Source organism: Vidua chalybeata, chromosome 5, assembly GCF_026979565.1.
Source record: "Vidua chalybeata isolate OUT-0048 chromosome 5, bVidCha1 merged haplotype, whole genome shotgun sequence".
In the NCBI taxonomy this organism is placed as follows: domain Eukaryota; kingdom Metazoa; phylum Chordata; class Aves; order Passeriformes; family Viduidae; genus Vidua; species Vidua chalybeata.
The window spans coordinates 29,837,357-29,850,343 of NC_071534.1; the positions used below are offsets into that span (position 1 = coordinate 29,837,357).

The window sequence follows — 12,987 nt, forward strand, 5'->3', positions numbered from 1 at the left end:
TGTGGCTTCTCACGCTCAGTGCGCAGCCGGAGTTCTGTCCATTTGAGTCTGGGGTCTGTTTTTAGAAGCGGGTTGGTGGTTGCGATCGTCAGCATTAGCTTTCCCCCAGTTACTGCTGACTTCACTCTTGATGGCTCCCAGCCACACAGCACCACTCATTTTGGGACTGTCTCCCTTTTTTTTTTCTTAAAAGATGAAACAAAAATAGAATCACACAATGCCCTGGCCTGGTGCCTAGTAGCCCATCCGGGTCCATCCCCCCTGCCATGGGCAGGGGCACCTTCTACTATCCCAGGTTGCTCCAAGCTCCGTCCATCCCTGGCCTTGGACACTGCCACGGATCCAGGGGCAGCCACAGCTGCTCTGGGCACCCTCTGCTAGGGCCTCAGCACCCTCACAGGGAATAATTTCTTCCCAATATCCAATCTAAACCAACTGCTTAACCCTGAGTGTCCCGCTAGAGCTGCTGCTGTGGAATTCAACACAAATCCCGAGGCTTGGCTCAAAACCCTGCTCACACCTGCAGGTCTCGGCATCTGTCGGTGGGCGGGGCGTCCTCTCGCGAGATCTGGAGCCAGCGGCCACGGAGGGGGGTGCTCTCGCGAGAGCGGAGCGCGGCCAGTACCGCCCCCGCCCCACGGCGCCCCCTGGCGGGCACAGGACGCGCCGCCCTCCACTCACGCCGCCATTTGACATCGGTCGGGCCGGTCCGGGCGCACTCCCGGTGCGGCCGGAGCCCCGGGCATGAGTGAGTTGCGTGGAGGGGTTCGGGGACACGGCGGGGGGCTGCCGCTGTGGCCGCCGCCGGGCGATCGGGAGTGCGGGCAGACTTGCGTTCGGACGCCCCACGGTCGGGGCGCCCTGAGGGGCGTGGAGGAGAAGGACGCCCCTCGCCCCCGCCTCAGACCTGCGGGCCGGGACGGGCCAGGGACCCCTCACGTGTCTCGGCTCGCGCCGGTGTCACGACAGGCGCCGGTGTCGCCCTCAGCGTCGCGGTCGCGCCGCGTTTTGGGGGTAGGAGGCGACGCTCCCCGCGGTGACACTCCCGGGACGCCCCTGTCACACCGGGACCTTTGCACCAGCCTAAATTCCTTGGAATTCCTTGGAAATTGCATTCTGGTTCAGCGCTGCCAAACTAGTCTCCGTGGTAACAGAACCCACAAGCTGTGGGAAAAGGTGGCTTCCAGTAAGGATAAAAAAAGAATCTCGGACAGAGATCTTTATTCCTTGGTGTTGTTTTTTTGGTGCTTAATTTGGTAATGAAAGCCATTAGCAAATAGCAGGAAGTGGCAGTGTGTAGTAGGAGTGTTGCTGGGGTGACTTGGTGCTCTGCTACCTGTTGACAAGTTTGCAGTAACGAGCGTCTGTGCAACTGGGCATCTCTGCTAGGGCAAGGCTCAGGAATCATTAACTTCAGCTCCCGTAGTCACACTCATAAAAAATAATATATGATAAGAATTTGCCTAAATCAATTGCATGTGATTAATTGGTGTTTTTTCCTCCCCCTAAATGTCTAGGCAAACTCACAGGTTTAGCTCAGTTTCAGGATCAGGCAAAGGTTTTATTTTTCACAAGCAGCCAGAGAGCATTTTAAGTTTCAATGATTAGGACCAGTGTCTTGGATCCCAAAAGGTATCCTGGCCATGATTTGGGGCCACTGTCAATTACCATGATGCAAACAGTGATTCTGCTTTCTGAGGTACAAATGCTGCCTGAAACTGGAGCTGGGCCCTGGCCTGACAGGGGACAGTGACTGCAGAATTTATAAAGCTGCATTCCACATGTCTTTCCCAGCACATTCCCTGTGAAAAGAAACATCAGTGGCTTTGCCACAAACAAACTTCCTTTTCTCTGACATGGTTGGGCTGGGGCAAAAAAGAGAAAGTGCATATATTAAATATGCACTGTTTAAAAATTTATGTGGATGCAGACAAATTATCAGAGGTGTTAAGTGCAATGTAGTCCAAATGCCAAATGTATTCCCAGCTCATGTAGAGGCCTCGGGGGCTTTGTTTATACTGGCCAGAGAATTCCTGGACAGTGAGATGAATTAAAGGCTGCTCTTCAGCAGCAACATGGATCTCACTAAATCAATTGCTGCAGCAGTTCAGCCAGTTAGTGGGGAAGGTCATCTTTTGTCTGGGATATTTGTATAGGAGATCTGACTGGAGGGAGGAGCAAGAAAAGCAGATCCCTAAAAACGGTGCAGCGTGATTCCTTTCCATGTCGGATTTGAAAGAGCTCCAAGTGCTAAGTCAGGGTGAATAAATTAACCACCTGTGACAGCCCAGCAGTCTGCTGGAGGCCTGCCTATCTCAAATACATTCTATGGAAAGTTAAATGCAAATGTTATCTGATAAACAGGAAACCTGCACATGCTAAAATGCTGATGCTTTTGATAGCACATAAGTCCTAGAAAACACAGGTAAAATGTCTAGTGTTTGAAATATCCTTCCTTCTATTGCTTACCTGGGATAGGAGCAAAAGGTCACTTGAGGCAAATTTGAGGATTTCTTTAAGTTTGGCTTAAAGATCGTGGGCTATGATTTGTAAAGGTGCCTGAGAAAGTTAGAAAATAAACCTGAAGTGATTTTTTTTTTTCATGTAGCTGAGGAAAGACTCTAAAAACTTTTACTGTTGCAAACAGCCTGGCTAAGAAATCGATTTAGTTGATTCTTTGTGTACCTTAGAATATTTCCTAAACCAAATATTAAGCCTGATATCAACAAGGCCCATAAATCTTTTAAACCTCTATCACTGCTGTTTGATTGCTGAAGACTGTTCAAGGAGCTTAAATAGATTTCAGTAGATTAAGTCCAAGGTTCCTTAAAAGAAAATAAAAACATAGACTGAAAATCTTGGTCTTGAAACTTAGCCTACCAGACATGAATATGAAAAAATGTAGTGTAAGGGCCAGTATTGTTGGCAATAGACACAAGCATTTTGCAAGTTTGGCAGTTCTGGCAATCTGTAATTCCTGTGAACAATTGCTGCAGGTAGAAGGGCGATGTTTTAAGGGTGCAGTTGCTTCTACTCATTAGCTGAGTTGCTGTTGAAAATGTCACAGTTTCATGTCATGCAGCGATGTTAGTATTCATTTATAGACATGAACAAAACATGAGCCTTCCGTCTTCTGAACTTTCCCTGAGCAATTTTCTCTACTCCGTCAGTTTGAGCTACTCCTTCTCTGCTGATTTAAGTCATCAGAATCTTCCAGGCCACTGTAATCCTTCAGCATTCTCTTTTGTGCTGGATTTATACCTCAGTTATCCTGAAGTGTATCTGTTAGGAGGGCACATTAAAAAAAAGAGTAGCATTAAAAATGAATGAGTTAATGTAGCATTCTTTTACTTTGTGTGTCACTCTGCCAGAAGCAGGTGCAGTGCCCAGCTTTGCTGTGCTCAGTGCCCTGCCTCTGGCAACTGACCCATGCCCCAGGTGGCTGTGCTGTGCAGAGGTGCTGTGGTGCCAACACTGCCTTTGTTGTGTTCAGAAATGAGCTGCACGATCGAGAAGGCGCTGGCGGACGCGAAGGCGCTGGTGGAGCGGCTGAGGGAGCACGACAGCGCAGCCGAGGCGCTCATCGAACAGACCACGGCGCTCAACAAGCGGGTGGAAGCCATGAAACAGGTCTGCTCTCCAGCCCTGCTTGCTCCTGGGAATGGCAGCACTTCCATCTCTGGGGGCTTCTGTGCAGCACGGAATGAGCATGGTGTTGGGTTAATCCTGTAATGCAGACTTGGTCTTTTTAAGTAGAGGTGTGGCTCTCATGTCAAAATAGCTTGTTTATAGCAAATAGCAGTTTGAAACTGTGAAAACATTTTCACAGTTACTCCAGTTTAAATAATTGAAAGCAAACATTTATTTGAAGATCACTGGTAGAAATGGGCTTGGTATCTTACAAACCACTCTATGGCATCTCTTGCTTTGCTCTCCAATGCAATACTACACATTTTTATTAATTTTGTTAATTAAATGCCCATTTAATCATACAGAGGCTCTGACATGTTTTCTTCTGTACAGAATACTTTGTCATTGCACTGTCTCCTTTTGTTTCCAAATACTCTCTTGGGCTTTTTTGTGCTCATTTATATTCTGATGTTAAGCTGCTTAAGGCACATTGTTAGATTGAGTGTGACTTTCATAAGACAGCTCCTGGGAAAATGTAAAGATGTCTTGTGACTTTCCGTATGGGAGTCCATCCTGTCACTCTAATGAACCCAAGATATGTTAATAGGCCTATAACATTAAAACACCCTGCATACAATTCAGCCCTGTAAAACTAGGCAGATGCTTCATGGCTTCAGATCAAGAGTATTACATATCTGTTGGGAGTCAGGATCCATTGACTCGGGCCCGAGTGACTTGTAGCCACACAGCCTGGTGGTTTAAGGTTTTGGGAAGCCACAGTAAATGTCAAGATACCTCATGGTTTGTCTTTACCACATCTCTATGAGTTTTAAATTGCATGATGGTGAACTTGGCCTGCGTTAACTGAAGGTTAAATAGCATCCACTACACACATCTAAGGTGTGAAACTTGTGTAAAAACAAAGGTGATGCTTTTGTGTCTCTAAAGGACAGCATATCTGCAACACCTTGTGATGTGTGTGTTTGATATTATTATTTAAAAGCAAGCATTGTCTTCTTGGTTATAGACTGTGAGTGACAGTAGAACTGGTGCTTTGTGACCTGCTGGGTGATACCTGCCTTTGGTTAATCAAATGTGCTGTGCCTTGTTGGTTTGTTTTTGTAATAACCAGTACCAGGAAGAAATCCAAGAGCTCAATGAAGTAGCAAGACATCGCCCTCGGTCTACTCTAGTAATGGGTATCCAGCAGGAAAACAGACAGATTAGGGAGTTGCAACAGGAAAACAAAGGTAAAATATGAATATTATATCCTTTCCAAGCTCCAGCCTGTACCACTGGAAATAGCGAGACTTTTACCACTGATCTTTTTTCAAAACAGAGCTATAGAAGAAATTTTTTTCTTCTCATTTCAATTTGTCAGTTTAACTGATCATAATTCAATTCAAGAGTCGTAAAGTCCAAACTCTGGGACTGATGAAGAAAAAGAGATTTGGGAAAAATTACTTTTTTCGGTCCTTACCTAATGTCCAGCACAAGTGAGGAGATAAATAGATCTTAATTCTCAATATAGGGATCTTTTTGGAGACGTGTTTAACCACTGCTGAAAATAATAGGAACAGTCAGGACAAGTTATGGTGTAAGCAGAGAAGTATAATTCCTTCTGGAATTTTGTATACTAGGAATGCACTGTTCCTCCAGGAAAGCCTTAGGTATTCTAACAGTTCCACTCAGTAGAGAACTCAATGATCTCAGTTCAGATGAGTCTTGCCTTACCTCAGAGGTTGTTTATGCTTTGTCTCAGTAGATTTTGAACAGAAGCATTTTTCAACTCTGGTTTTACCAAGCTGCAGATTAAGACAGATCTGAGAACTCCTTCCTTCCTTTTGTAGAGTGTGGCTTGTAGTGGCTGGGGTAAAGCTGCTCAGCCACACTCCAGATGGCTTTTGTCAGCTACAGGGACTGATACACGAAGTCACACTAACAAAAGACTGTTTGTTACTAACCAGGAAATGTCCCAGGCTGGGCACCATCAAAGCCATTGGCAGAGCCTATGTTGATTTCATGGTGCAGGGAGTGGGGACACTCAATTATGGGCTCATTTCAGTTTTCTCAAGCTGAAATATGTGTGCATTTTGATTTGGTTCTCTGTGTTAAACTCTGAACTGTATTTAAATTAAATTAACTCTATGTTAAACTCTTAACTGCATTTTAAATTCTGATGGCAGAACTGCGCACATCTCTTGAAGAGCACCAGTCAGCTCTGGAACTCATCATGAGCAAGTACAGAGAACAGATGTTTAGGTTGCTTATGGCGAGCAAAAAGGATGATCCAAGTATAATAATGAAGTTGAAAGAGCAACATTCCAAGGTAATAACTCAATTGAGGGTTTTTGCTTTGTTTTTTAGTTAGCACCTTACTTTGTAGTGGATCAATTCAAAGCTCACTTCGTGTCAATTTTTGTGCCATTGTACTACTAATGAGTCCTAATTTTTACAATCTACTCCACGCAACACGAACAGGAAACTATCAGTTTCCTGGCTTCTCAATTATTGAAACTTCCAGCAGGTAGCATTTCAGTACTGCATTTGTTTAATTTACGTTTCTTTCACTTCAATCTTTAAGGCAACTGCTCTGTTACACTGCCAGAGGTTAGTAATAGTCAGACTTTTAGACTAGCTTTAATTTATGCTTGTGACACCAACAAATAATTGATAAACCTGTGCTTAGGGAGAGTAGGAGGAGCAAGCTTTTTAAATTCAATATTCAAATATTTTTCCCCTAAATATTGTAAATAAACTTAAAAAATGAAAAGTCCTTTTGACTATTGATAAACTGGATGAAGCAGAAAACAAAAGTATATGTTCAATTATTCAATAGTCAAATGGACTTCTAAATTTTGGGGGAATTCATTGTTCTAGGTCACTAACAGATCTAAACATGAGCTTTTTAGCAAAATATTACATTTCATTGAAAATATAATCATTAGAGCAATGCAGCTGTGTAGACAAACAAGTTCTAAGTGTTTAATAATCTTTGCCCTCAGCTAATTTAATTTTGCAAAGCAAAGTTAGGGTCTGCTTACTGAGAAAACAGAATTTAAGAATTTGATTCTTTCTTGCCTGCTTACAGCATCCTATGTGTGTAATTATTGCCATTAGTATGAAAAAATATTACTGGATTAGAACTGTATCTTTAACATAAAATCTTGAAAAATGTCAGATAAAGATAATTTTCAACAGAAGTTACCTCAGAATATGGTATAGCATCTGCTCCAGCTTCAGGGGATCCAACACAAGAACATAAAATGAAATCCATCCTGAAATGGACTGTGATAGTTCATTTAGGAGCACTTCAATTGAAAGGCAGGAGAAAGAAATAAAAAAGAAAAAACAACATTTCACAATGTAATTGGAACAGGAGATTTAGGCTTCAACATTTTCATTAAACCTCTTCATGAATGCCTGGTTAAAAAAATGTATCACTCTTACCCTGACACATAGGATCTCTGGAATTCCATTATTTATTCTCTAGCTCAAGCTTCATATTCAGGAAGATTGAACAATGTTGAAACACTTCTTAAATAACTCTCTCTTGTTTAGTAAAAAATCCGTTATACCCAAGGAGTTAAGCTCCCTGTTTCCAGTAATGCTGTTTTCCTGAGTGCCAGCTGTTGTTTTAGTGCCTGTTTACACATTATTACAAGAGCATTGATTGCTGCAGATGAAGAAGCACTTCCTTTAAATAGAGCAACAGTGTCTTTTGTTAGTGTTGTCTGCAAGAGAAAAGTGTGTGTTGGTGGTAGTGACCCTGATCTAAGTATGCTGTTTGAATTTGCTCAGCTGAAACAAGGCCCAAAAATGGGTGTGGCCCCTTTTTGGTTTTTATCTCTTTAGAGAGAAAAAACCCAATGTGTACAAAAGAGAGGGATACACAGAGGCTTTCACTGTCACTGCACTCTTTTTGTTTTTACCCCATCTAAGTTTTCCACATGTGCCTTCCAGAGCAGAGCCTTCCAGTTTTGTGTTAGGATCCGACCTAACATCAGGGACCTTGGAAAAGGCCCCGAAGTTGTATTGATCCAGAGCCCACATGAGCTGTGAAAGCAGGAAGCAGGGAGAACAGCAGTATATCTGAAACCCACAGCTCCTACTCAGTCTTTCTCAAGGGTGCATCCTTGCCTGACCACAGCTTCCTGTCAAGCTAAATTTGGGAGTTCTTTAAAAAAAAAATGTTTCATGTCATCACCTGCATTGGAAACTGAGAAGAAAATAAAGATTTACAGCAAGTTCTTCTCCACCCCCTCACATTGAGAGTGGGCATTTAACAACTGCTAAATTATAACTTGGGCAATTGGAATGGCAGAGAGGAGAGGGCTGATGTTTATTTCAGTAAAGGGTATTTGTTTTGGTCAGATAAGTTTATGAATCCAGCTGAGGCAGTTCTTCATGGTAGTTTAAAGGCAAGGTGATGATCTGCCAGCTGTATGGATCTCCCATCAAACTCATCATTTAAAGGTGGGATTTAGTTTTAGTCTCTACTGTCCTTCATTTCAGCCCTCCTGCCCTGCTTTTCCTGATACTAGCCAGTAAATATTGCGGATTTGGTCCAAAGGCCAGGCCAGGCACAACTAGATTGGCATCACAGCAGAGCTGGAATAAAAGACAAGTTGAAAAATTAAAGCTGTTGGAAATACCTTTAAACTGTCTGGTTTAACTGAGCAGCAGTGAATGCCAGAGGGTCACAGGCTTCTCACATAGCATTGCAGGGAAAGGCAGCAGTGACTCTTATCCTGAACCTCTGACATCCAGAGCCCAAATAAGCTGGAATTGGAGGTGGAGTCAAACAAAAGTATCTAAAATAGAGAGTGGAGGCCAGGTTTGAGTTTTGTAATATATGACATAGTAAGGATGACCACTCCACCTACTCTTTTTTAGAGAGAAATGCCTGTCCATGGACTGGTACTGGACATCAGGTTTCAAACACCTGGAAAGAATGTGGCTTTCCCTGCTGTTCTCACAGGAGTGGAGCAGTTTTGCATATCCAAAGTAACACACATCAATTCCTGCTGCACAGGAGGGCCTAGTCAGGGCAAGCACAGCACCATCTTGTAGCCATTTTGAGGCCAGGGATCACAGTTGGTTAAGCTTCTATCAAATTCCACTGTGGGGCAAACCAGGTTTATTTGAATAAACAGGACCACTGTGGCTGCCCACACTGTAAAGTTAGAGAGAATTTGTTTTCCAAAATTGAGGTCTGTGATAAAAAATGTCACAGTAGCTAAACCACGTTTAATGCTTTGCTTTTTTAATAATGCAGAAAATATATCACTAAGATGTTACTAAATATTGTATCTCAGGAGCTGCAAGTGCATGTGGACCAAATTACAGAGATGGCAGCAGTGATGAGAAAAGCCATTGAGGTGGATGAAAGGCACGGCTGCAAAGAGCAGGAACGCATCACCCAGCTCGAGGTGAGGAGGAAGCTGCAGAGGCACAGATATTAAAGGGAGTAAAGATCCTCCCAGGTGTTTTGTGGAGTTACTGTCCCAGTCACTCACTGCTGTTGTGTTACTATTGTCTTGCTTGGAGCAGGGGGAGCACCACTACAGCTTAATCTCAAGGAGGGGATGCTTAAAGCCCATCCAAGAGAGCAGGAGGGTCATAAACCTCATGTGCTCCCTTGGAGAAGATGTCACAGCACTGATTTCAAGTCAGTGTTTTACTCCTTATGCATTAGTTTGGAGTAAAGGGGAGGTTTTAACAGTTACCCTGATTTCTTTCTGAAGTCCTATTAATGTATTTTTCTCTCTCTGGTTTTAGCAAGAAAACAAAGGCTTGAGAGAAATTCTTCAAATCACTAGAGAATCGTTTCTGAACCTCAAGAAAGACGATGCATCAGAGAGCACGTCCCTGTCAGGATTAGTGACAAGCAGTGATCTGAGCCTGAGGAAAAGCTAAGGACTTGGAATCAGCAAGCTTCAGTTGCACACTTAAACCAATGGAGCATCAGGGGGCACTGGTCAAGCACTTGTTACTGAATAGGGCACCAGCAAGAGAATGCATCCAACTCCAGCTCAGTGGCTTTTATACTGTGTAACATAAATTCAGCTGGTGTTCTGCAATACCCTCAGTGACAGATTGATTGCCATAGATCTAACCTCAGTAGGAAATGGATTAATGCACTTGCTGAATTGCAAATTCTTTTTATATGAACTCGTTTTACAGATAAAAGGTGAGATTTCAAGTAATTTATATAAATTATTGCTCATACAAAGTTCAATGCAACTTTTAAATAATAAAGGTAAGATTTCAAGTCTGATCTCTGCCTTAGAAAATAGTAACTTATGAATATGCTTTGTGCATGATCCTCATAGCATTTTTTCTTTTGTTTTGGTTTTAATAACTTCTCATTTTGCAACAAACCTCTTTGATGGGAGGGGCACACAGGCAGCATAAAATTAAAGGATTTCTGTCATTTAGCCTTGGGGTATCACTTTCAAATACAAGGCCAGTTTTTAAACATAAGGAATGCTGTTGATCAGCAGTTTGGAGTTTTTAAATGAAACAAGATTCTTTCAAATATGTGCACTGAATTGAATTGTGAGAACATGGAAAGAGCTGTTCCCATTTTGTTGTTCTCAGGAACACAGGCAGCAGTATAATTCTGCCTCAGCTTTTACCTTTAGGAGAGGAAATTCAGCTCTGTTCTCTGTCAGTAAGAAGCCACATGAGTCCCATGTCTTTCTTCTCCAGTTGCCTGCCCAAACTCCCTGAGTGAGGAATGGCAACTGGAAAGCACAAAAGCAGTGGCAGCAGAAAGGGGGGGGGTGGAGGAAGGAGGAAGCAGCTTCATGGCAGCCTGCAATTAATATTCTTCATTTTCCTTTCTCCAGTACTAACTAGTCCTCAAGAAGGTTTTAAAGTGAGCTAAGCAGAGTGAAAGCTGTCAGCTACAGAAAACTGTGGAACTATAGCTGCCACCCACAGTTTCACATTCTGACTGTTCAATAACCCACCAAGCAACATGAGCTGAGCTATCCTGAAATCAACCACCACTTAGTCAAGTTTGATTCTGAGTCACAGCAACACAGAAGGAACTAAGCATCCAACACTACCAAGCGTGCCAGCTTCAGTACAGCTTCCTGTGCCCCAGCACAGCTTCCCTGAGCTCGAGATAAATGTTCACAGGCCTAAGGGGGAGCTTTCAGTGGCACTGAACTGACTTGGGAGCAGCTCAGTACCTTTGTTCTGTTCTCTCTGTTGCTGCTCCTTCCCATGGTGCTTTTAAGAGGAAATAAGCGAGAAAGGAGAATTAGCAGGTAGTAAATGCTTGTTTTCAGAGAAATAATACATGTGCTGACAGGACAGGTAAATCAGGTCTCCACATTCTCACAGCCTGCTTTAGAAATGGAGAAGCTGCTGCTTCTCTGCAGAGCGCCTTGGCTTCTTGCTAGGCTTAAGAACACACTGAGGACATTCACATGCATGGGAAAAAGTTATGGCCATTTCCAGACTTGTGAAACAGCCATGGGGAAATTGTGGGGGAACATTTTAGCTCAAGTACAAAATATTCTTGTCTGCTTTTATAGTATCTTTAAAGCTTTGCCGGTGCTTCTCTAACCTAGATTTTGCATTTCTTCCATGGCTTGCAAGCTGCTGACTTACCAGAAGCAGCATCTTTTTTCACTGGCATGTTCTGTTGTTGCAAATTTAAAAGGAATTTTGGGTTCAGTTGTTGAAATTCTTGTTTCTAGAAGCATCTTTTCAGCCATGCACTGGTGTCAAAAGGCATTTCTATCCATTTGATGCTGAATTCAGCTTCATGGCTGACTTCTGGTTTGGCTTCCAAATACAGAAGAGGGTTGTTGGTCTGTGGCAGTACTTTGAGGTTGCTCTATTACGAAATAATGCTTGATTAGTGTTTATTTTTGTAAATAAAAAAAAAAGTGACTTAATTTATCTACTCCTAGTCTTCACATTTGATACGTCTCCCCTTTCATTCCCTTAACCTGATCACGTCAAGATTTTAAAGAGCCTTCACAGTGTGTGGAGTGACTATTTTTCATTGCATACCTGTTATTTTTGTAATACAGATGGCTTGAAAAGGATTTATGGCTAGAATTGTGTACTGTACAGTAAACTTATTTTATCAATAAAGTTGACTGAAAACATGGATGTCTCCATGACTAAAGCAAGGTAGTGGCTCTGAGATGAACCTTGTTGGCAGCAAAAGAAAAGAAAGTAACCAAAACTGCTCTGTGTGGCAGCTGTTCAGCTGAGGGCAGACTGAAACTAAATTTGGCTAGTTTGTACAACTTTCAACAGTATTGACTTTTTAATAAGCACATGGGATTAGAACATTGTTAAAATACAGAAGTAATGGCACTGTTTTCATGCAGAATTACATGTACTGGGATCCCTCTGTAAATGCCCAATGGCTTAGGGAGTTTCCTTAAGCACTTTTTCTGGTTAAAAGAGGAATTTCCAAGTCCTCTGTTGGAATGTAAAACTTGGAACTTGTTTTTTTTTTGCAGAGCCTGGAGTCTGTGTGTCTGAGGCATGACTGGCTGTCACTTTGGCCAGGAGAGCACTGTGGTGCTGCTCACAGCATGAGGGCAGAGGGAAGGTGGGACCTTAAAGCTCCTCTAGTGCTACCTCCTGTCATGGGCAGGGACACCTTCCACTATCTCAGGTTGCTCTAAGCCCTGTCTAACCTGGCCTTGAACACTGTCTGGGATGGGGCAGCCACAGCTTCTCTGGACAAGTATTTTGTAATGTTTATCAGTTCTTCTGTGACAAATCGCTTGCACACACCTGTTCTCCAGCCAAGCTGATAAGACAGCAGAAGTCAACTAAATGCAGGTTTTAGTGGATGCTGTGTGCAAAACTACATCAAGTCATTCCTTTGCATAAGGACCATTTAGGATAAGTGGGGCTGAACAGGAACTGTGTGGGAGGAGAGACTGAATTCCTGCTGCCTGCAGCCACCTTTCTGTCCCTGGACACTGAGAGCCAGTGTGGCCCTTGTATCAGGAACATTCTTATTTCCCACGTTCAGAAAAAAACTCACCTGACAACTGCCTTAACCAACTGCTCAGCAAGGAGGGAAACACTTTGTCACTGCAGTGTTGGAAGGAGCATGTGCTGGCAGCACTCCTCAGTCACCAGCCAGAGAACAGGCACAGGGGAAACCCACCAACTCCAGCTGCAGTCTCTTTCCATTTCCCAAGGTGAAGGTTTCCTTTTTTGAAGAATGTCAGACAATGACTTCTCTGCAGCGTTCTCAGAACCAGAAATCCCCCAATCCATACACCTGAGGCTGGCTCTTCCAGCAGTGAGCAGCAGTAGAGCTGGTTTTGAGAAGTCAGTTCTTGGAAGCTCAACACAGCACACCAA

The 12,987-nt window shown here is 43.2% G+C and overlaps 1 protein-coding gene across 2 annotated transcripts; it reads left to right on the forward strand.

Annotated features, from left to right (window-relative positions):
* Positions 1 to 649: 649 nt before the first annotated feature.
* Positions 650 to 11,762, forward strand: FGFR1OP2 (FGFR1 oncogene partner 2). 2 transcript variants are annotated; one of them, XM_053943252.1, is made up of 6 exons: positions 650 to 748; positions 3,494 to 3,630; positions 4,763 to 4,880; positions 5,817 to 5,959; positions 8,949 to 9,062; positions 9,412 to 11,762. In XM_053943252.1, the coding sequence occupies exons 1-6, from the start codon at positions 745 to 747 to the stop codon at positions 9,547 to 9,549; spliced, it is 654 nt and encodes a 217-aa protein (XP_053799227.1). In that variant the 5' UTR covers positions 650 to 744; the 3' UTR covers positions 9,550 to 11,762. The 2 variants fall into 2 exon arrangements, with proteins under 2 accessions (XP_053799227.1, XP_053799229.1); XM_053943254.1 differs by lacking the exon at positions 650 to 748 and adding an exon at positions 1,011 to 1,186.
* Positions 11,763 to 12,987: the final 1,225 nt, after the last annotated feature.